Consider the following 24918-nt stretch of genomic DNA (forward strand, 5'->3'; position numbering starts at 1 on the left):
TTTTACTTTTTTCATGCTAATATTCCTCTGTCTGGTATCATATTCTGCAGTGCACACCGAAGAATTGTGTTTATCTCATCACATTATATGTGTGTGTTAATTTCTGTAACCATATATTATAGTTACGTGATCACCATTTATACATTTCTTTACTGTGCTCTATTGTTGCTATTAAAGGTAAGCTTAATGTCAATTTCTATTTAGAGAGAAGAATGGTTATGGAATTGGTGAATTTCACCATACTCCCTCACCCCCACCACATACCATCCAATTATATTTGAGCAATGTCTCTTTTGTGCAAGATTGAAGAAAGCCATGTGAGGATTCTGATTAGCTTAGGATAACTGAATGTTGGAAGCATTGCTTAGCAATACTAAATCAAATTCCTGTGCATTCCCAAGCACAACGGGAGGGGAAAATAAGGAAGATCATTTGTATAGGTCTCTGATTTCATACCTTCATATAATTTTTTGTTGTTGTAATAAAGCTTTAAATAGGTTTAAGTTTCATTTAGTGATCCTTCGCGTAAGTGCATCTAAGAATATTTAATAACTACTTTTTAGTAGGCCAAGGACCAACTATTCAACTTGTTCCTTATTTTAGAGTGACTTGGAAAGTCTGCCCCTACATCCCCCCACCCCCAATTGAATTGTGTAGTTAAGATCCTGGAATCCTTTGGCATTTGGTCAGTTTCCAGGGTCGTCTGTTTTGTTTTGTTTTGTTTTGTTTTGTTTTTTAAAGAAATATTGTGAGAATTAATTTTTTTCAGAGACTAGAATGAATGTTCTTTGATCTGAAATTCAGTTTTCAGAATTACGCTCATATAAAAAAGTAACGGCCCCTTGTACCCCCCCTTACATAAAATGCTTGTTCTTAATTGGCCCTCCAGTTACCTCCTGAGACAAGGAAGGCTACTTACATATGAAACAGTTGGGATCCTAAAGCAAGGCTTTTTCATTTTGTGATGTTGATGATTTCAGGTATATATTACAGGTTTAATGCGTGGTGTATTATTTTTAATTTTTATTTTTTTGGTACTAGTTTTGGACCAATCGAATACAAAGGCCCCATGAGTGCTGTTTACATTGAGAAGTTTGTCCGCCGTGTGATGAAACCACTTCTCTACATCCCATCTCAATCAGAATTACTAGATTTTCTCTCAAACTATGAGGTACCTATCTTTCCTATCTTCTCCCATTCCCCCAGGCTTCACTGGGTTGCATTGGATTGTTTATATTAGAAGAGTCTTTATACCTCCTGATTTGTAGCAATTAAAAGATCACATTAGAGATAAGCCCCAATTAAATGCTTTTTGAGATACTTGATTATAGGGATAGTTTGGCCAAGTGAGTTTTTAGAGAGTAAAATACTTGCAAAACCTTGTCTAATTTTTATTCAGGAATTTTTAACAAACTTTCAGTTTGTCTCACAATTAAGTCAGAGTATGTAAAAATTAACTTATAATTTTTATGCAGCTACAGATTTCTAAAAATTTTATTTGTTGCTTACAGCATTTTACTCAGATCCCTGGTTTTTCTTGTCAGTTGTAGTTTAGCTTTAAAAAAGCAAAACAAAACTAGGAATATGTTCCTTTCTGTTTTATTAAGTGCATAACAATTTCAAGGTTCATTAACAGGAAGTTTCCTAACATGGCTTCTCTACTGCTTTCCCATTGCCAGTCAACCCCTGATGGATTATTTTGGTAGGATCCTCAGTGTGTGTTCAGGACAGCTTATTGAGAGGCCAGTATAAAGCTTAAAACAATCTCAGTAAATTATAAAAATAGTTCCACAAAAAAATTCATTGGATCAAGTATAAAATCATACTGGGGCACAAGTAAAAATGATGCTTAGCTACAACAAAATCAAGACCATAAGTACCTGACAGAGATAAAAACCATATGAATCCACACCTCAGTAATTCAGAATTTAACAATTGTCACTCAGTTGAAGTTTACCTTTTACACTATGTATATTTTATGTAGGTAGGATGTGAATTTCTTTCCCTAGAACATCATTTACAGCTTTTTTCAATTATGTTAGGGACACTTTATGTTAACTATTAGCAGATTCCCTAAGCAGCAGTGTTACTATCTAGTTATTCTGCTTGTAGTTGTCAGATGTGCATTAGGGTGAATGCTTCCTGACTCTTATGTGGATAAAGGGTGGGTTTCTGTGCCCCTCATGGGCTTGCTCCCGTTTTGCCTGGGAGGCACTTGGGCAGGAGCTATAGTAGGAGGCAGGGCGCCTGGGCCTAGTCCCTTTGGCAGCGCTAACTGGGTCTGTGACTTGGGGCAGGTCACTCATCTGTCAGGCGTCAGGGCCCGGGAACAGGGTTTTCTTGAGATTCCTTTTAACTTTTAGGTGCAATGATTGCATGATGTGGGTTTTCACATAGATTTGCACCAGATGACAAGCAGTCACTGGAGGTGGTCCAGCAAAATGGTGAAGAATCAGGACTTGGACAGACTTGAATCCAAACTCATCTCCACCTTATTAGCTGTATGGCCTCCGGCTGGTATTATACTTAACCTCTTTATGCCTCCATTTCCTCATCTGTAAAACAGGGATGAGATTAAACAAAAAAAAAGGAAATGCCTGCTAGGATGTAGTCCTAATAAATGAAATTTTATCAGTGAAAATGACATTGTGGAAAAATCCTGGATATTTAGCACTACTGAGAGAGTTCGAAATGTGCACAGCACCTGCCGGAATTCCCAACTTACATTGATATAAACACCTTTTGTTTGTTTTGTAATTAAGGTGATAAAAAATGACCTTTAAGGGCCAAGAGTTCTTCCTTCAGCTTAGCTTCTGTTGGGACTTTCATAGAACATCATGCCCAGATTGGTACCCTCTGTATTTTTCTTTAAATTTTCAGTCAGTATCTTCTAAAAAATAAAGAAATGGGAGAAGAGCTGTGGAACATCAAATAGCATACAGCATGTACTTACCCCACACCAAAAGAGTGTGGAAAAAATTGAGATTGTTTAGCCTTAAAAGAGCACAGAGAGGTGGCTTTATTATTATATCCAGCTCTATCAGAGATTTGTATCCAGAGAGTCCTGAGACAGTTCTTAGCAGAGGTCATGTGATAAGACGGACTCAGCTAGCACTCTGGACGCTTGGGTTTTAGCCCTGACAGAAATCTGTGATTTCTGCATTTTATGCAGATTTCTCATCTCTGAAATAAGGGAGTTGGCTCAGATAATCCCTCCTGACTGCTGGCTTTGGTGAAGTTTAGAGGCTGGAAAGAGGCAGACAGAAGAAGGTTCATCATTTGTGGTTGGGAAAGTATTTTTGACACAATGCCTTTGAGCATCTGTGTCAGAGATCTTTCTACTCCTTTTTTATTTATTGCCTCTAAGATGTTTGTAGTGTCTTTGTAGTTGGATCTGCAGGGGAGACAAGTGCATGGTTATGACTGAGCAGCCAGGATGATTCCTGACCTTGAGCCTCTGCATTCTTTGTACCTGCTTTCCAGCAGCACTTTCAGAGATTATGCTCCAAGTCTGACATTGAGTCCACACATTACTCAAGGTTGTTTTTTGGCAGCCCACTTAATTAGAAGATGTACAGCAATGATGAGACTGCCTTTAAGATGAGACCCAAGAGAGTGCTGCCAAGCTGGGACGCTGTATAGCTTCTGTCAGCCTTTCAAGTGCCTCCCGAAAGCTGTACATGGCTTTTATCACGTTAGAATCATCTTTGCTGGGCTTCTTTTCACGGAGATGAAATTGTTGGGTTGGCAAGAGGCAGTATTTGATTAATTGTGAAAGAACTAGGGAGTCATGCCCAGCGTGGTTTCAGATGTGAAGCCATTTATCTTGTGAAACATACCAAATACTGCCTAGGAAGAAATGATATCAATTTCATTTACTCTCTGTAAGATAATGTAAAGACAAAATTCCAGATCCAGAAATGAAACCACTGTCATGGTTTTTGATAGTTAAATAAATAGGAAAGATAAAGGAATTTTGGGAGGCCCCACTCTGGAGCATAATATACTTTCAGACATTCCTCTAAATTAAGGTTTCTCAACCTCGGCGTTATTGACATTTGGAATCAGATAATTCTGTGTTGTTGGGGTACTGTCCTGTGCTTTGCAGGATGTTTAGCAGCATCCTTGGCCTCCACCTACTAGTTACCAGTAGCACCCCCCTCTTACTTGTGACAACCAAAAATATCCAGGCATTGTCAAATGCCCCTTAGGGGGGCAAAATCACCTCAGTTGAGAGCCACTGCTCTCCATTATTGTTTCCCCAAATAAGGCCTTAAGGATGCCCCACAGGTCCTAGTATAAACACGTTTTTTCATGTAGCACACAGAATGCCACAATCTAGTTGTTGCAAGTTTATCTGCTTATAGCAGTATCAGTAGAAAGAAGATGAAAATTAAGCAGTGCCTTAACTAGAAAATTCTGGAGTGTTACCTGTGGGGAGCTAGAGCCAGGAGTGAGTTATGTTGTCATCAATAGATGTCCGTGATATTCAACTTTCTACTCAAATTGTTTGTCTGTACCACAATCACCCCCCTAAAAAGTATGCATCCTAAATATGTTAAGGGTATTGATGATTTTAAAAAGTCTTAGTATGAAAGATACTTGTTTTGATCAAGAGCCTTGTCTCCTAATTTATATTTTTTATATAGATTTCAATATCAAATGTGTTTAAATTTAGGTATACCAAAATTGGGCTGAAATAATTATTTAATGTTTCTGTGGCACTTCTAAGGTTTGTTAGGATGGCTTTGTTTTTTGCTTCTATCTCTAGATGTGTTTGTGACGTCTTATAGGAGTGCATTTGATAATTTTCCCCTCATTTTAAAAGCACACATTGATTACTCATAAGTTTATCTCTAATCCAGATATTTGTGAACAGTTTGGATCATCATAAGATTGTGTAGTTAGGGTTTATTACTTGGGAAGTGATGATACCCTGAAATTAACAACTTCTTATATTGACATAAACTTTTATTATACGTATACTGAACTCTATTCACATACGCTTCTATTGCTATTATAAAGAGGAATGCTCTAATTCTAGCTTGGTTTGAATTTTTGTAAGTCCTACAGATGAATCCTTTTAAAAGCCTGTTTCAGATGATTTGATAATGAATTACCTAGAAGAGTAGAAGTTTTTAACCAATGGAAAATATTTTATTTGACTTAGATATCTCAAACCTACCCAAATCAGATTGTGCATCATTCTCCATACTTTTATGTTTATAAAATATGACACTGAAACCAGATGCAATTTTTTTTTTTTTAATTTGGCTGCATCGGGTCTTAGTTGCGGCACGTGGGATCTTCCTTGCAGCATGCGGGATCTTTCATTGTGGCACACGGGCTCTTTGTTGTGGTGCATGGGTTTCTCTCTAGTTGTGGCGCGGGGGCTCTAGAGTGAGCGGGCTCAGTAGTTCTGGTGCACAGGCTCTCTAGTTGTGGCACACAGGTTTAGTTGCCCCACAGCAGGTGGGATCTTAGTTCCCCCAGATGTAATTTTTAGGAAAACAATTTTGCCTTTAATTTACTGAACATTGTAGAAAGACATTAAAAGAGTGATGGTTATGGGCTTCCCTGGTGGCGCAGTGGTTGAGAGTCCGCTTGCCGATGCAGGGGACACGGGTTTGTGCCCTGGTACGGGAGGATCCCACATGCTGCAGAGCGGCTGGGTCCGTGAGCTATGGCTGCTGGGCCTGCGCGTCCGGAGCCTGTGCTCCGCAAGGGGAGAGGCCACAACAGTGAGAGGCCCGCGTACCGCAAAAAAAAAAAAAAAAAAAAGTGACGGTTCAAATACTTTATTCTGTAGATTCCAAAATACTTTAGACATTGTTAGCAAACAAAAAATGAGTAGACTATTCATTGGTAAGTGCTCTTCAGTTTTCAAGTGCTTTTACTTCTAATCTTCCCAACAGCCATGTGAGACAGATGGAAATTGTAGATCCTTTCAACAGATCAAGAAGATAAGGTACAGACTGGGTGTGATGTACCCTAAGTGGAGACTGGACTGTAACCTAGGTCTTCTGGCTCCCAAAATTCTTCCGTGTACACAAAGGAATGTTTAAGGTCTCTGACTTGAAACTTCACTATGTATCTAGAGGTTAAAACTTTGAATATTTAATTATTTAATGTCCTTTTTGAATCTTCCTTTTTCATAAAAGAAAAATTTTGAAAGTCAGCTTCTTAATTTGACTAACTTTTTTCCTTCATCTTTAGGAATGGTTCTAAGAATAATTAGTGATAAAGGATGGGCCGTGGCTATTGACTTACTGTTAAAGCAGTAGAGTTTTACCATTTCCTGTTATTAATTGGGTCATTAGCATTTATTCTGCAGAACTGGGAGTGTTCTGTGTATGATAATCACAGTATTGAAGCTGGGTAGAGTCCAGAATTTTCTTCCCAGATATGCAGTAAAATCATACCTGCCTTATAAATAATGAATGTAGCTAAAAACTAAGTGGACTTTCTGGTGGACACTGCAGAGGGAGATCAGGAACTTTAAGTCATCTTGTTGCAAACCATGTTAAGAAATTCTGCTTCCTTCATTTACTCCAGTTGTAGAATTCCTCTTCCTTGAAAGTTCTTCCTGCATATTTAAGATACAGACAGGACAATTTAATTTATTACTTGTGGACAACATAGGCAAACATAACCCAGTGTCATTTTTATTTTAGATAGACATTAAGTTGATTGGAAAGGGAATAGAACCAAATATGGTAATGTCACTTTCACGGTCACAGTTTTAGTGCTCATTTGTCAGTATTTTTTAGACATACTTGTCTTAAATGTCGGTAGCTTCTACATCAATAATGCTTTCTTTTTTATAGTTTAAAGAATGTGACAGAATTATCTGATATGTACCTTATAATCTACCCACCAAATGCCAACAGTATTATTTAGAACTCTTATATCTGTAGCCAAAATATTTTTGAAATCTTTTCATGAATTTCTATAATTTAAGAGCAGTGATTTAGTACACATCCATTCATTTGTTCTTAGCAGTTTTGGTAAACCAAGTTGTTTTAAGTGAGATAGGAGAAGGCTTGGGGATTGTTTGGAGGGAGAAGCAGGGCATTGGGTAAATTACCAGGTGACAGAAACCTGAGCCCTTCGGAGAAAAACATAGTAGACTGCCTGGTACCTGCTGTTATCCTGTTGTTTGTTAGTAAGAGGGTTGTTTGTACCCTGAATGTTGCACACATAACTTGATACTGTTTCTGTTAACTCATAGTTCTATACGACTGTGAATTAAGTAGCTTTAAATTTTCTAAGTGTGAGTTAACATTAATGCAGAAATATTTCAGTTACCACTGAGGAAAAAAACACACTGAGGTAAACTATTCTCTTGGCCACTAGAGGGCATGTACACCATCTGTGGAAATTTATGCCATACTGCAAATGGTGCTCACTTAGGAAAATAAATATTTTATGCTGGTGAGGATGTGCTGGCCTCCTATAAATAGCCTATTTCCAGCCTCCTCATTATAGGAGGTACTGAATATACTGTACATCATTAAATGGAGTTGAAACACACAGACTGGATCAAGTTATAATCTGGTACTCATGTTTTGTTCTTCACTAAATTGTAAACTTGGTGAGGAGGAGCTTTGTCTTATTTATCTTTTTACCCCATTCAGTCTTTAACAAATGTTTATTTTGTGCCTGCTTTGTGCCAGGCACTGTCTGAGCTGCAAATGTAGTGACGAACAAGTGAGAGCTTGTGTTTCATGGAATTAAAATATGGAGATAGGGGACTTTCCTGGCAATCCAGTGGTTAAGACTCCGCACTTTCAATGCAGGGGGCGCAGGCTTGATCCCAGTAGGGGAACTAAGATCCCACGTGCTGTGCAGTGTGCCAAAAAAAAGAAAAAAAAAATGTGGAGATAGACAACAAACAGGAAAATAAATAAACAAGATGTAGGGGGATGAGTAGTATCCCCCCAAAATTTGTGTCCACCCAGAAGCTCAGAATGTGGCCTTATTTGGAAATAGTGTCTGTACAGATGTCATTAGTTAAGGATCTCAAGATGAAATCATCCTGGATTTAGAATGGGTCCTAAATCCACAGGGAAGAAGGCCCTGTGAACATGAAATCAGGGACCAGAGTGATGCAGCCTTAAGCCAAGGAATGCCTGGAGCCACCAAAAGCTAGGAAAGAGGCAAGGAAGGATTCTTCCCTAGAGCCTCCAGAGAGAGCACAGTCCTGCTGCCACCTTGATTTGGGGCTGCTAGCCTCCAGAACTGTGAGAATAAATTTCTGTTGTTTTAAGCCACCAAGTTTGTGATAATTTGTTATGGCAGCCCTAGGAAACAACATACAAGGTAATATTAGGTAATAAGTGCTACAAAGAGAAATAAAGATGGGTCATAAGATAGATATGAGGGCAGGGAGGGTGGGCATAACTATTTTAGAAGACAGAGAAGACCTCTCTGAGGAAATGACATTTGAACAGATATTTAGAGTGAAGCCTGTGTGCTATGATCCATCCCTGAGGAAATTTGGGGAAAGCGCTCCAGGAAGCAGGAGCAGTAAGTGCCAAGGTCCTGAGGGAGGAACAGGATGGGGGGGGCAGAGCAGAGAGGAGAGCGGTAGGAGATGAGGGCACGGAGGTGTCTTGTGACTGTGGTGTGTCCTGATTACACCTTTGATTAGTTGGGCAAATGAAGGAAAGAGGAATGCTGGCAGTTAGGTTCCTGTGGCTGTTCTATTCACCTGGCAGCCATCCAGGCATTTGGGAGGGACTAATGGAAACACTGCAGCTGGAACCTGCGGTTGGACCGTCGTTACATGTTGGTGAGCATCAGAGTGAAGAGGGACAGCCTGCGTGCCAGCAGCCTTCCACTCCAACCTCAGCCCAGGGTCAGGCTGGCTCACGTGCTTGGCCCGCTCACCTGAAAGAGAACCTCAAAAGTAAGAGGCAGGGGCCAAGGTGTCTGCTTTGAACCAGCCCCTGGGTTTATTTGCAACCCAGCAAACAAGGGGTGTAGACCTGTGTGAATATGCATGTTTTGTTCCCCAAACTTCCCTTTTTCCAGATTTAAGAAGGAACTATGGAGGAAACTCTGAAATGTGTAATCATTTCTCAAATACAGCTTTGCCTGGAGAGACACTGAAACTTTGGGGAAATGATTGCAAAATTTATTTTACCTAACGTGTAACCAGAGCCAGTTTAATAACTTTTAAATGATAATTTGCAATAGAAATAAACAGATAACTATCACTTCACGTTATTTCCTCTTTTTATTATTTTGAAATATTAATTTTAAGTTATATCCTTAAACATGCCACTTTTCAAAATTTAATAGACTCACAGTATTGTGAATATTTGAAAAATAGTACCTAAAATATACTTTGCCTGTTTCTTGTGTTTTATTTTATATATATATATATTTTTTTTTAATTAATTTATTTATTTTTGGCTGCATTGGGTGTTCGTTGTTGCACGTGGGCTTGGGCTTTCTCTAGTTGCGGAGAGTAAGGGCTACTCTTCGTTGTGGTGTGCGGCTTTCTCATTGCAGTGGTTTATCTTGTTGAAGAGCACGAGCTCTAGGCGTGCAGGCTTCAGTAGCTGTGGCTCCCAGGCTGTAGAGCACGGGCTCAGTAGTTGTGGCACGTGGGCTTAGTTGCTCCGCGGCATGTGGGATCTTCCCGGGTCAGGATTCAAACCCGTGTCCCCTGCATTGGCAGACGGATTCTTAACCACTGCGCCACCCGGGAAGCCCGTCTTGTTTTTCAAAGAGCTAGTATTTTATAATTTATACAACTTTTAATCCTCTCATTTAGTTGTTTAATCTTATGATCTTCATTTCATTTCTTTGGCAATGAAAAGTAATAATAATTTTACTTATGGGGTTGTTTGTATTGTTTGTGGAATTTCTTTGGTCACACTACTTGGAAATTTTAGTACCAGGTCTTCTGAGGATACAGGCTCTTTCATAGAAGCTATGTAGCCCCTTGGAAAACTGTAGCAGTGGTACCATCAACAAGAATAAACCCTTATACTGTAGAAAGGTCCATAAAGGACCCCTGCAAATGGTCTAACCTTTATTCATTTTTAAAGGTTTAATCTGGGTTTCTCATGAAGACTCGGAATTCACATCATTTTTACTTCCATTAATGTGTATTTACATAAACACATATGTAGTTGCATACATGCATGTAGAGAGATACATGTTTATGGGCCATATGTCTCCTCCTGTGAAGCCACCTGAGATAACAAGATGGGAGAAGAGGTTGAAACTCACCTCATTTAATTATTAGCCATGAAACATTTCTTAATATTTAGAACCAATTTATTCCATTTGGTTTTGGTTTAGGAGATTGGTCAGAATTGAAAGAAACTAATGAGTCTATTTTCTTTCTGTTACTTTTCATTTCTATCTTGTATCCAGTATTAACTAAGTGACTAAAATTTCTGAAGATCTTGTCTTCCTTTGTTCATGGTAGAAAGGCTTATACACCATCATAGCCTGGGTTTGAAACCTTAAGAACCCAAACACTGTATAATTCTACATTGAGCCAATTCTGGATCAGCTTGTTGAAAACATTTTAAGGAGTTTAGCAAAAGAAAATCCTGTTTCGGGGCTTCCCTGGTGGCGCAGTGGTTGAGAGTCCACCTGCTGATGCTGGGGACACGGGTTCGTGCCCCGGTCCGGGAAGATCCCACATGCCGCGGAGCGGCTGGGCCCATGAGCCATGGCCGCTGAGCCTGCTCATCCGGAGCCTGTGCTCCACAACGGGAGAGGCCACAACAGTGAGAGGCCTGCGTACTGCAAAAAAAAAAAAGAAAAAAAAGAAAATCCTGTTTCAATGACTACTTTCTGATTTCCTCAGTTGTTTGAGAAATTAGTTATTTGCTAGATTTTTTTAGAAGTTAAGATCAAACATTCTGACCATCTCAGTTTCTACCAGAGTGAAAACCAGTTAATCTATTTAAAATGGAATCTTACTAGAATTAACAGGTGATTTAGATTTGAAAGATAGTATGTTCCACTACAATCAGAAATTTCCCCTTTTATACAACATACCGATTTAAAACTTTACCAACAGGTTAAATTTCTGTTGTACTTTTTGGATCTGACTTTGTCCCAATGATCAAATCAGCTCCAAAATTATTTATTAAAAACATAGTGCTGTGTGTTTTAGGGCTAGAAAGAACCCTTTACATTTGCCAAGTGCTTTATAGTTCATCAAGCTCATTCTTCTCAGTAACCCCATGATGAATGGTCCCCATTTGCCAGATGAGGAAACTGAGCTTCACATTGAAGCATTCATTCACTCCAGATCATTTAACTGTCAGACTTGAGCTTAGGTCTTCTGACTCCAAGCCCAGCACTCTTTCCTCAAGAATCTCACAGTTGGGCTTTTAAAACATATAGAACAAAACCAGACAGAACGAGTGCCCACAAGGCCTTCTAAGAAGGAAGAAATTATTCTGCACAAGAAGGCAGAATGTGTCTGGTGAGGACAGTTAATTGGTTTGGCAGAATGGTGGGGTATTCTGTGCTAAGCTTAGAGAAATGGAATGAGCAGGTGGAGATTGGGGTGGAGGAGCGAGAGGGCTCTCAGCAGACTGACCTGGCAAGAGAGGAGGGGTGCCATTGTGGAATGCTGGGTTCCGCGTGTGGTGGGGAAGAAGGAGCCCCTCAAAGGATGACCTTGAGCACCAGTGGAGCCAGTCAGAGGTAGCCTGATTTCCAGTAAGTGTGAAGGTGTGTTTGGAGTGAGGCGGGGAAGAGGTTGAGGAAGAAATGTAAGAAAGGTTATAGATCATTGACCTAGTTTGCCTGGAGTTGCTAAACAAAAGCAAGTGAGTGCTTGAACTTGACAGTGAGGTTTCAAACCAGGGATGTAGGAGAACTGTCTACAGAGGGTGGAAAGACCTGCTTAGGAAGTTTCAGCTCTGAATTGCCTCTGTAAAAGCTGCTGCCACTCCATCCCCTGCCCTGTTTGTTGTCTAAATGAAGGGAAAGGTCAGCCCTAACCGGCAACTTTTTTCAAAGGCTTATTTAAAAATGAAATGCAACAAATTGAATTTGTTAAATTATAATGGCATGTCTTTCTTGTTTTGAAATATTTCCCTTTACGCAGTGACCAGTGATACCCCAGGCACCTAATTCTGCTCTTGTTCTGCAGCCTGGAGTACTCGGGTACTTTGAGTTCAGTGGCTCACCCCAGCCTCCTGGTTATTTGACCTTCTTCACTTCAGCATTACATTCATTAAAGAAAGGTAAACATGATTCATATTAAGACATTAGTACTTGAATAGAAATGTTTGTATATTGATATTTTCTGTTGCATATGTTATCTTTCTGATTATATATTTTAGTTTTCTTGATTCTTTTTCTCTGTATTTGTGTTAAATAATTGCATTATTTTATGGTGCACTGGCAAACAAAATTTTGTGCTATTTCAAGTATAGCCTCTTAAATGTTTAGAGACTATTATTTTTTAAAATGTAGCTTGATCACACAGCGTCTGCAATGATATATTTTGCACTTCAAATTTTATTATATCATAATCTCTTTTTTTGTGTGGCGTTACAAATTTTGGTCAAAGTTTTCAGTGGTTGTATTGTCAGTTGGATGTATCATAATTTAGGAATACATTTTCTTCAAGAAGTATTTCTATAAGGATGAAAGTCATGTCACGTTACAGGATAAGCCTACTGCCAGGTTCACTATTCTCAAATCCATATATATTTTTTTACTTAGCTAAATCATGTATTATTTGAGTGTCCTACTTTTTAAATTAAACGTTTTTCATGTTGCCCATTTTTTCGTGTTGCTCCATGTTGTTTCTCTGTATCAGCCATGACCTTATGTTAGTTCTCTTCTAGATACTTTGATCTGCTCCTCATCTCCTTGTTCCCACTCTGGTCCAAGCCCCTTTCCCACCTCTACCCTAGGCCAGTGGGCACTTAACTGGTATCCAGTCTCACCCCTCCTTCCTCACACTAGGGCCTTTGTGCTAGTCCTTCTTCCTGAAATGTGCCCTCTCCCTCCCCACTCCCCAGGGCCCAGCTGTCCACCTGTCAAACCCCTATTCATCCTTCAGATTCCAGCTCAAATATCACATCCACAGTCTACCCCCCTGGAGAGAGATTTGTTGTTTTCTTTCATAGCACTCAACATAGTTTGTATTTATTGTGTTGGCCAAAATGTTCGTTCGGGTTTTTCCATAACATCTTACGGAAAAACCTGAATGAACTTTTTGGCCCACCCAATATATGTATAGTTATGAGATGATTTGTTTACTGTCTGTCTTCTTCCCTGGGCTGGGAGATTTCTGAGGGTGGGGATTGTCTGTCTTCAGTTTAGTGTTCTTTCTCCAGCATCTGGCACATAGCAGGGGCTCAATCACTATTTGCCAAATGAGTGATCAGATTGATGGCCATGTCATCTTGCCCTCAGTAGGTCAGCCAAAAATATGTAGTCATCCTCCTATTACTGGATATTACATTGCTTCAATATTTTGGGGGGGTATTATAATAGTATACTATTAATACGTCAAATAATTATAGTACTGGCTATTTTAATATGTCCGTTGTCTTAAGGTTTTATACATAGAGAATCTACTGTATTCATGCTTTTCATGCAGGGGACTCTGGGAGAGGAACTGAAGCTGTCACATTAGGTGTGTCTTCTGTCCACTTGAAAGACTTTGAGCTGCACCGCTTCAGGTGACTAAGAAGGCTCAGTGAGTCAGAGTTTGAATTTTGAAAACAAAATACTATCAACTTAAATAAGCTTAAGCAGATAGATGTTCAAAAATCTTCTTAGAAAAAAAAAATCTTCTTAGAAAACTAAATAAAGTCCTTTGAAGATTTTGTATAAAAGGGTAGCCTACAGTCAGTCACTAAAATGATGACAGCATTCAAGTACTTGAGTTGGAGAAGCTATTTCAAGATTTGGAAGGATGTTTTGTTATCCAGTTGGCTTATATTGTGTGTTTATGATTCATCTTTTTCATTCAGAGGTTTCCAAAATTTTGCTTCTTTTTGGAAAAACCTTTCTAAGTATAAGAAATTATACTTTTCCTCCCTTTTTTTTTTTTTAAAGTTGACTTACCCTTGTTTTTTTCTTTTTTTTTAAGCAAGGAAGGTAATAAATGGATGAAAACGACTTGAAGGTACAAAATGAACCTTTTGGTCAAATCACTAATTTTGACAAATGATTACATGAAACTTCTTCTCAGAATAAATCTAGCTCAATTTACCTGTACTACATTTCTTCCCTCTCTTGTGATTCTGGTTGGGTCTTATAAAATCCTGCTGCATATGAACTTTGCAAGAACTGAGTTCATTCTAATGAATAATTTATACCCCATTTTTTTGGGTAAACTCCCACTTAAGCTTAATGAACCATTTTTAGAAGAAAAAGACAAATTTGGAAGGATTACCTAAAATAAATCTTGCCTTGAGCATCTGGGTTTTTTCCCCCTTTTCTTTCTCCTACCCTGGAGTCAAATGGTATTTTACTTATTATTAATAGCCAGTGTTAAGTAAGAGAAACATGTGCAGATTTTTTTTTTAATGGGACAGTTTGGAATGTAAATTCTAGGTCATTGTTGTGTTTCTATTGTTTACACAAATTGAGGCCTGAGGAACATTTGACACACTTAACATTTGGTTATAGAGAGCTTAACTGACGAATTGTTTAGTCTGTTGTGGTAGAAAGCAGATCTCCTGGTTCACCAAGCCACAAGCATATATAAAATACACATCTTTCCATTGCCTAAATGTTTTTTTTTTTAATTGTCTTAGAAATAGCCAGGACACTGTCTAACATTCGTTTCTTGAAGCTAGCTGGCCATCAGTCTACAGGTATTTTGAGAATGTACCATATATGAAGCATCCTGCCTGGGTGCTGTGGGGCTGCTGAGAGGGGACATCTCAGTTACCTGTGTCCTTTACCTATTGCTCTCCAACTTGGTCCTGATTTGTCAGTTGATGTCGGCCCTCCTCTTAGGTGGTGTGGGCAGTAACCCTTTTGTTATATTTCTGTCCATTATTTTCCTAACCATTTTACCTTTATCATTTTTTATTTAGCAGTTCTATATTTTCATGTAGTTAAATCTGTGGTTCTTTTTCTTGATTTTTTTTTTAGAAAAATCTGGTCACTAATTAGTTCACTTCTTTTTGAATTTTAAAGTTATTTGGCACTTTATGCTGCCTGGATTTACTTTGGCTTAAAATACAGAACATAATTGATTTTCCTCCCTTCTTATTGGCTAATCAATTAGCACCATTCACAAAATAATGCTTTCTTTATCCTTCATCTTGATGATGCCTGTTCTATCACAAAATATTTTCTAATATGTAATTGGGTCTATTTCTGTGTTTTCTCTTGGTCTAGATCCCTCTTTTTATACGAGTAAATATAATTTCATTTTTTACGTTGTAAGGAATTACCTGGTGAACTCTGGACTCTGTGTCCTCTAGTTCTGGTGTTTTATGGAATATTCTTTTATATCCATCTATGCATTTGGCTGAATTTGGGTTGGAATTTTATTAAATGTTTAGGTTGACTTAGAGGTAATTGACATGTTCATAAAACTTAGCTTCCCTTTCTAGGATCACAGCATGATATTAATTTATTCAAATCTTCCTTTCAGTTTTTTGTAAAAGGTCTTACACATCCCTCATTAATGGTTAATCCTTTTAAAGTGCTGAATGATTAACTGTGGGCTGGCAGTCTGTGTGTTTCAGGATCCTGGGGAAGCCCATCTCTTGTACTTCTTCACTCTTCCCAGACTGCAGAGCCTGTTCTTGGAGCCTTTCCACCTTTGATCTTGGCAGACAGGCCTAAAGAAAATTTGGTAGAGGGGCTGATATTTTTAAGTTGCTTACTTGATTTTCTTCCATCTTATGATTATTTCATTATTTACTGTAAAAATCTCTTCTGGTAAAATGTTGTTATATTCTGTTATGATTCAGTGACTTTTTTTTTTTTTTTTTGCGGTACGCGGGCCTCTCACTGTTGTGGCCTCTCCCGTTGCGGAGCACAGGCTCTGGATGCACAGGCTCAGCGGCCATGGCTCGTGGGCCCAGCCGCTCCGCGGCATGTGGGATCCTCCCGGGCCAGGGCACGAACCCATGTCCCCTGCATCGGCAGGTGGACTCTCAACCACTGTGCCACCAGGGAAGCCCCAGTGACCTTTTTAAAAGAGAAAATTTGCAACAAATTTTGTTCAAAAGGAATGCAGTGCCACCTGGGGGACAAGCAGTGGCCTGGGATCTGGCAGTATCTGGTCCTTAGCCTTTGTCTACCCCTGTCAGGGTTATAAACTTGAACAAAACATTTAACTTTTCTGTGTTTCAGTTTCTCTGTCTGTAAAATTGGAGAGGGTGGAGGTAAGGGTAAATGCTTGTTTTACAAGGCCACATCATGTGTGAAGTACGTTGTGTGTGAATAAAGTAATAGTCTGAAAATCTGTAGCAGTTTAATGAGAAAGCCATTGGCTGAAAGCGCCTGAAGTAAGTGCTGTGTCTGTTTTCTTAAAAGCATCTACACCAGATAGTATGTACCTTGACCGACTAGCAGACACAGGTCTTCCTCTTCCCTTTTCCTGGAGCACTCCATACCTGCTGTTTTTTGTGTAGTTGGCCCTCCGTATCCACAGGTTCTTTACTTTTGGATCCAGCCAATCCTGGATCGAAAATATTAGGGAAAAGAAAATTCCAGAAAGCTCCAAAAAGCAAAAATTGAATGTATCATGTACCCGGCAACTACTTCCATAGCATTATGTTGTAATTAGAACTGTTTACTTAGCATTTACAGTCTATTAGTTGTTATAAGTAATCTAGAGGTGATTTAAAGTATACCAGAGGACGTGTATAGGTTACATGCAAATACTATGCCTTTTTTTTTTTGCTGTACGCGGGCCTCTCACTGTTGTGGCCTCTCCCGTTGCGGAGCACAGGCTCTGGACGCACAAGCTCAGCAGCCATGGCTCACGGGCCCAGCTGCTCCGCGGCATGTGGGATCTTCCCGGACCGGTGCACGAATCCGTGTCCCCTGCATCAGCAGGTGGACTCTCAAACACTGTGCCACCAGGGAAGCCCACTATGCCATTTTATATAAGGGACTTGAACATCCATGGATTTTGGTATCCAAGGGGAATGGGGGGCTGGAACCAATTCCCTGTGGACACCAAGGGATGACAGTACTGCATGGTGTTCTCGCTGTGGAACTGACTGCACGTCTGTCCCACCAAAATTTGAGCTGGTTTGTTCAGACAGTATTTATTGAGCGCCTTGAGGCCAAGGTTTTGTTGTCTTTCTCCTACAACTCTTAACAATTAACTAAAAGTTTGAATGAATGACTAGTTAAATGATACTTTACCTTGAAATTGCTCAGGTTGGAGTGATTTTGGCAGAGGGATGTTGAGTCATTTTGGATCCCCTCCCGCCACCACTTCTCCTCATGCCTGGCCTTTCAGGTTCCATAGACCAGTGTGCAGGACTCACTCCCACTGGACTGGATGGAGTCCCTGCCTGGCTCATTCTCCTTACTCTTTTTTCTTGGCTTCTCGCCATCCCCTGACACTAGAGTTCTCATGAATTGAATTGAAATTCACATGATACTTAAATGTGATCTTCAAAATACACTAAACTGTTAACTAAAGACGTCGTTTCCACTCCCTTCATTCACCTTTAGGAATTCCTAAACATAGTTGACAGGGAACCTTGAGGCATTAGTTTTCTAAGGAACACCTTTGGAAAATAGTTGTAATGAATTTTTTAGAGGAAGAAGTAATTCCAGTGTAGGGTCCCTCTACTCCACTAGGTGGCGTCTGATGGTGCTGTGATTTGCTGGTAGAATTGAGTCAGGGCACAAGAAGCTCCCTCCTCCATATCCTTATTAACAAATAAAGCTTTTTTTGGAGCACTTTTCTGTTAGATTGTGAAACTTTGTACAACATCAAGAGGTATGAAAAGTAGGATTTTCTTATCCTGAAAGTGACATTCTTAAAGTCATTGGAAAGACAAGGGATTGACTTCTTAGGCAAGGTTGACTCTGAAATTGCTTTATTTTCTCAGGTTCCTGGGTCTCACTCTTGGGAGTTTGGACCAAGCGTTGGGTTTAACGATTCCCCGTGAATGAAACAGGTTCTAGGTCACTGGTTTTCCCACATAATGTCATTTGTTGTCACTATACTCGCTTAAAGAGGGAAATCTTTTTCTAACTAACTGCCTGTGTTCTGAGGCCCTCTGGGTACTGATTAATACACATTAGAAATTCCATACCTTTTGTTCCCATACCTAAAATTGACTTTTTAATTATGTTGCTATTATTTTAGCAAGGATGTAATCATATTTCATAGGAAATGCTTTTATTCCTATTATGACATCTCTTAAGCCTTGTAAGTGCTGCTAGATAAGCACTAAGGCCAAAAACAGACATCCCCGCACTTTGAATTAGCTTCAGAAGCATGATTTATTAATTCAACAAACATTTGAGGATCCACTTTGTGCTACAGCCGTAAAGAGGAGTAAAACTTGTTCCTCACCATCGGGGTGCCACCAGCTAGTGTGGCCAACAGGTGGGCTTACCCACAATGTGAGTGCAGTGACACATCTGTGACAGGCTTCGTCGGAGCACGGAGGTAGGGCGTCCGGATCAGTTCAGGGAAGACTGGAGGTGGGGAGGATTTCCCAGGAGAATGAGGGGTCAGCCTTCAGGTAAGTGTGTAAGGAACGGGAGAGTGGAAGATAGGCGGCGTTGAGAAGAGCAAAAGGTGTGCGGAGAGCTCAGAACTAAATTTAGTGCCCATTTGTAGATATTTTGATTCCTTGAACCCGTGTATTTGAAAAATTACACCATCTTTACTTTCTAATTGTCTTGTGGTATTTTCTACCTTTTTAAAGGTGTCCTGTTTTAGTAGTGTGTATGTGTGTGTTTTGATTTTTGATCCTATTTCTTCAAGGTTGTTGGGGGGTTTTGGTTTTTTTGTTTTGTTTAAGCTGAAATAAGACTCCTAGACAAAGAACCAAAAACTAAAATCTTAGAAACCTCTCAGGGATCACCTTCTAAAATAAAGTCACAAACTTATAGTGAAACGACTTGACTCAGTGCAGACAAACCCCATTCTGGTCTCCACTTGACCACTTGTTATGTAACATTGAGCGTGATAAGCTGATACTGGACGGAGGGCTTTACCTGGATGATCCAGTCTTCAGTGCCACTCTTTGAAGTAGAAACTGTTATTATCTCGGTGTTACTGTCTCAGGTGAGGAAGCTGAGGCTTGGAGGAGGTTGTTAACAGAATCCAGGACACTGTGAGGCAGAACATTGGCTCCCCAGAGATGTCCACATTCTAATCCCCAGGACCTGTGAATATGTTACATTACATGGCAAGAGGAAATGGAGGTTGCCTATGGATTTGGGTTGCTAATCAGCTGACATTGAGAAAGGGAGATTATCCTGGATTATCTGAGTAGGCCCAGTGTAATCAGAACGATTCTTAAAAGTGGCATCGAGAGGCAAAGAATATTGTCAGAGTGATGCAGTATGAGAAGGACTTGTCCGGCCATTACTGGTTTTGAAACGGAAAGGGCCACAAGCCAATACAGGTAGCCTCAAGCCAAGGAATGCAGGTAGCCTCTAAATGGTAGGAAAGGCAAGGAGATGCATTCTCCCCTAGAGCCTCCAGAAGGAACATTACCTGCTGTACCTTGATTTTAGCCCAATGAGGCCCATTTTGGACTTCGACCTCCAGAACTGTAAGATAAATTTATGTTTTTTTAAACTACTAAGTTAGTGGTAATTTGTTACAGCAGAAATAGCAACTTGATATAGTCATGTACCAGTAAATGAGGAGTGAGATAGGAATCCAGGACCACATCACTCCATCTGCCTCTGTAATCTCTGGAGGTGGGACAGGTGGCACAATATGGTGATTCCTACCTCCTGGTCTTTGCCCATGATACTACTTAAAATGCAATGCCTTGCCCTAGTTGTTATCTGCCTTCCTAATTTTTCAAGGCCTAACTGAAGTCCTCTGGGATTTGTAAATATTGCCCAGCCAGCATGATGTCTGGCACACTGTGGACATCAAGTGGAGATTTCCATCCACTGGCTCCCTTCTTGGAACTCCTGTTGCACTCGTTGGCTGTGTCTCCCACTTAGCAACCAACGTTGTTTTCTGATTTTCCCTTAGACTTTAGTAGTATCTTCCTAACAAGTAGTCGGAAACTGACTGTCCTGATCAGTCATGTTAGTGGCAGCTGTCCTGTGTGACCACAGCTCACCAGTCACCCCTTCTCACTGGTCTTCAGGTTCCCCATCAGCAGGATAAGGGAACTTTGCCCTAGTTGCCTCTAAAGGAAACTTCAGCTTGAAAATGCATTGGCCCTTGGCCTGTTTTTTTTTAGACCTGGGAGCTAAGAATTGTTTTTATATTTGTAAAGAGTTATTTAAAAAAGAAGAATATGTGACACCTATCCTAGACCCTAAGAGCAGCGTAAGAGGGGATGGAGGAGGGATTTCTAAGCAGATGTGTTTCTTTTGTGAAGTCTTTGCCTCCCTGAGGGTTTTTTTTTTTTAAAGGAATTTAATTGAAATACACACAAGGGACATATTTGAATTGATCATTTTAATATTATGCTCTGGTTAAATGAGAACAGTGGTGTGAGGGTGTTAAGTTTACTATCATGTTAGTATATAGAACAGTGCATATTTCTATAGTTTATGTTCCCCTAAAATGATGTATTTGGAACTATATTTTTCTTGCCCTCCTCTCTAACTCACAAGAAAGAGAAAAATCACAGCTAAGGAGTTACATGTTTACTTAGAGTTCAGCAGTATTTTGGCATGTACCAGAATGTGCATATTGTATCTCTGGTGCCCATATTGCCAGAGTTTTTTTCTAGATAATTGCTTTGTGCTTTATATTAAGAATTTTGAGGGAGTTCCCTGGTGGTCTAGTGGTCAGGATTCAGTGCTTTCACTGCTGTGGCCCAGGTTCAATCCCTGGTTGGGGAACTGAGATCCTACAAGGCATGTGGCGCAGCCAAAAATAGAAAAAAGAAAAGAGAATTTTGACAGTATACAAATCTCAGAGTCAGATTTCTGTGGAAAAAAATGCAAGCAATAGCTATAGTTCATACATTGAAAACAAACATTTCTATAAACTATTGCATTTCTTTGAAGATTTTTTCATTTTAATGAATGCATTTAAAGTGTGTGAAATCATCTAGCGAATGATGATGAATCACCATGTAAATGCTGAGTAATCTTGGAGGGGCTGTTGTTATTCCTTTTTATATAATCCTGTCGTTTTCCTTTTTCCTCCTTGTCCAAAACCTTGTAAAGAAGAGTTGGAAAGCAGAAGTTAATAAAAATGGCAGAGTATAGAGTAAAATGAGAATCGTTGCCAGGGTGGAAGGTACCACAATACAGGTTTGCCTTTGGGAGTGTCACTACTTCCCAGAGTAAAGAAGTGAGAGAGGGCTTCCCTGGTGGTGCAGTGGTTGAGAGTCCGCATGCCGATGCAGGGGACACGGGTTCATGCCCCGGCCCGGGAGGATCCCACATGCCGCGGAGCGGCTGGGCCTGTGAGCCATGGCCACTGAGCCTGCGCGTCCGGAGCCTGTGCTCCACTACGGGAGATGCCACAACAGTGAGAGGCCCGCGTACCGCAAAAAAAAAAAAAAAAAAAAAAGAAGTGAGAGAATTTTCCCCAGGGAGTAAATAACTTAGCCATGTAGATTAAAAGCCATGTGACTTAACCCAGTGGTATTCAGTTTTGAAGTATTTCATTTGTTAGCAGTTTCCTTTATCAGTATTTTTCTTGACCTGATATTCCATTTTGTCCTATGATCCCTCAGAGATTAGCTCACATGAAAGCCTCCTGGAGAGCAGATGGCCAGTCCTGATGTAAAAATTTCCATGTTGTTCAGTTCCAGCATTTCTGCTCATTATTTCATTGTATCCTTGGGTACCTTACTTTGTAGGACACCAAGTGCTGTTTACTCTAGCCCTCAGAGAGAATTAATTTCAGAAGCTCGGCAGTTTATACCCAGAGTCACAAGGTTTAGAGTCCCACCTTTTCCTTTCCGAAGGAGAGAGTGGGGCACATTCTTTAAAATAATCATTCTCTGCTCTTGGATTCTTAAAAATAATCATTCACGAAAAAATCTTTGTCTTACGTTTCCTTCCCAGATAATTGTCCATTATTAAGGTTTACTGGCTAGTGGGCTTATTATCTTAGCCTAATCTTCTTCCTGAGTTACATGAATCTTGCTTTTTCATCATTGCCACCTTGGCACAGTCCAGTAGAACTATAAGATGAACCACGGAGGTATTTAAAAATTTCCTGGTGGCTGTGTTAAAATTTAAGAAGAAATAGGTAAAATTAATTTAATGATTTATATTTTATTTAACCCAGTGTACCCAAATTATTAGCATTTCAACATGTAATCAGCATAAAAACTATTGAGATATTTAACTTTTTTTTTTTGAACCAAGTCTTTTATACTTAACAGCCCCATCTCAATTCAGCTGCTAAATGTTCATTGGACATACTTGATCTGTATTTAGAGTTCATAAAATTTACAGTTGAAAAAGTGATTTATATACCAAATATTTATATTGTTTCATTTTACTTATTTTATTGAAATATAGTTGATTTACAATATTATATTAGCTTCAGGTTACATACCCATGTTGTCTTAAACATACTTAAACATTTTCTGATAACTGAATTGAGTATCACTTTTAAATTAAATTAATTAAAATCAAATAAAGTTAAAATTTAGTCCCTCGGTTGCTCATATTTCAAGTGCTCATTAGCCACATATGGTTAGTGGCTACAACATAGGACAGTGCACTCAGGGCCTGGGCCTCATTATCCAAGTATCCCGGGGAAAACAGTTATTTCCTAAGATACTGAGTCTCCTTCCTGCAGGCACATCCTTGAGTTAATGCTTCAGAGTGTCCTCCTGGTAGTCTTGGTAATCTGGTAGTTGCTGAGTGCGAATTGTGTAGCTTTGCTTCTGGCAGGACGCTTTATTATTAACTTTAAAGCACAGTTAAAAATATATTAGTAGAAAATAATCTGAAATAAATATATATATATACATATGTACATATCTGAATCACTTTGCCGTACACTTGAAACTTATACAATATTGTAAATCAACTATACTTCAATAAAAAGAAAAAACTATTCTCTTTTGCTAACAAAAGAAACGAATTCTTGTTCTTTCTGGAATGTTTGAGAATTTTAATATTTTGCCTCACTGAGGTCTTGCCTCAGAATGTGTTTGCTTTACCTTAATACTGAACTGAAGTTTTAATATTAAAAATTGAATTTAAAGCAGTGGTTTTAAGCAAAATGAAGTAGTCTGATATTAAAACATTAGGCAGTGGCCAAAAACAAAAAACCTGAATGCACACCAGAAAGGTCACAAGTGAGCCAGATGAATCTGAATAGAAACCAGATGGAATTTCAGATCTTTCCATTCTCGATGCATCCTTGGTGGTTGCCATGAGGTAAATGGTGACAGTGGTGTGTGGAAGGTGCAAGAAGGTCAGCGGAAGCTCCACCTGTGGGGGCGTGGGAAGCAGGGGTAGAGCATTCTGTTAGTGGCAGAAAAGAACCCTAGTCTCATAAAAGATAGCAAAGGGTAAACCTACAGTACATCTAAAAGTAGACAATGTTTAATGGATCAAAGAAAGGCTGTTTGTTACTCAAAGCACACAGACAGCGAATCAGCATGACAGTATTCATTCTGCTCACCCCACGTCTCATGGGGAGCCTAGTGGTGGCTGTGTGTGCAGTGGGTTGCCTTGTAGCTGAGGGACACAGGGCCAAGGACTCAGCACCTTTTGTAGCAGGCAGCAGTCTTCATGCTGTGGTCACCTTGACCTACTTAGTGTCTGTGTGACCTGCTACAGAAACTGCTCAGTAACTACTGCCTTCACCCAGATGTTCTTTCAAGCTGTTGTTACATCTTGCAGGTGTCTTTCTGACACCTTGCACTGGATGGTTAATAGAGACTATAACTGGCCAGTTACCTGGCTAACAGTTTATTGAGATTTTTTTTTTCTTTATTATGTTGAGGTAGGTTTCCTCTTTGCCCACTTTCTGGAGAATTTTTATCATAAATGGGTGTTGAATTTTGTCAAAAGCTTTTTCTGCATCTATTGAGATGATCATATGGTTTTTGTTCTTCAGTTTGTTAATATGGTTTATCACATTGATTTGCATATATTGAAGAGTCCTTGCATCCCTGGGATAAATCCCACTTGATCATGGTGTATGATCTTTTAGTATGTTGTTGGATTCTGTTTGCTAGTATTTTGTTGAGGATTTTTGCATCTATATTCATCAGTGATATTGGTCTGTAATTTTCTTTTTTTGTAGTATCTTTGTCTGGTTTTGGTATCAGGGTGATGGTGGCCTCATAGAATGATTTTGGGAGTGTTCCTTCCTCTGCAGTTACTTGGAAGAGTTTGAGAAGGATGGGTGTTAGCTCTTCTCTAAATGTTTGATAGAATTCACCTGTGAAGCCATCTGGTCCTGGACTTTTGTTTGTTGGAAGATTTTTTATCACAGTTTCAATTTCATTACTTATGATTGGTCTGTTCATATTTTCTATTTTTTCCTGGTTCAGTCTTGAAAGGTTCTACCTTTCTAAGAATTTGTCCATTTCTTCCAGGTTGTCCATTTTATTGGCATAGAGTTGCTTGTAGTAGTCTCTTAGGATGCTTTGTATTTCTGTGGTGTCGTAACTTCTCCTTTTTCATTTCTAATTTTATTGACTTGAGTCTTCTCCCTCTTGATGAGTCTGGCTAATGGTTTATCAATTTTGTTTATCTTCTCAAAGAACCAACTTTTAGTTTTATTGATCTTTGCTATTGTTTTCTTTGTTTCTATTTCATTTATTTCTGCTCCGATCTTTATGATTT

General features: G+C 39.4%; 1 protein-coding gene across 2 annotated transcripts in view; it reads left to right on the forward strand.

Annotated features, from left to right (window-relative positions):
- The window catches only part of TXNDC11 (thioredoxin domain containing 11), a 65479-nt gene that overhangs the window by 13256 nt on the left and 27305 nt on the right, over nucleotides 1–24918 (forward strand). For both annotated transcript variants that reach the window (XM_065892370.1, XM_065892369.1), the window contains exons 4-5: nucleotides 1042–1171; nucleotides 12137–12230. In XM_065892370.1, the coding sequence (XP_065748442.1) occupies nucleotides 1042–1171; nucleotides 12137–12230 (224 nt within the window). The remainder of the gene's footprint in view (nucleotides 1–1041; nucleotides 1172–12136; nucleotides 12231–24918) is intronic.

The sequence above is a fragment of the Phocoena phocoena genome, chromosome 15 (assembly GCF_963924675.1).
Source record: "Phocoena phocoena chromosome 15, mPhoPho1.1, whole genome shotgun sequence".
NCBI classification, from domain to species: domain Eukaryota; kingdom Metazoa; phylum Chordata; class Mammalia; order Artiodactyla; family Phocoenidae; genus Phocoena; species Phocoena phocoena.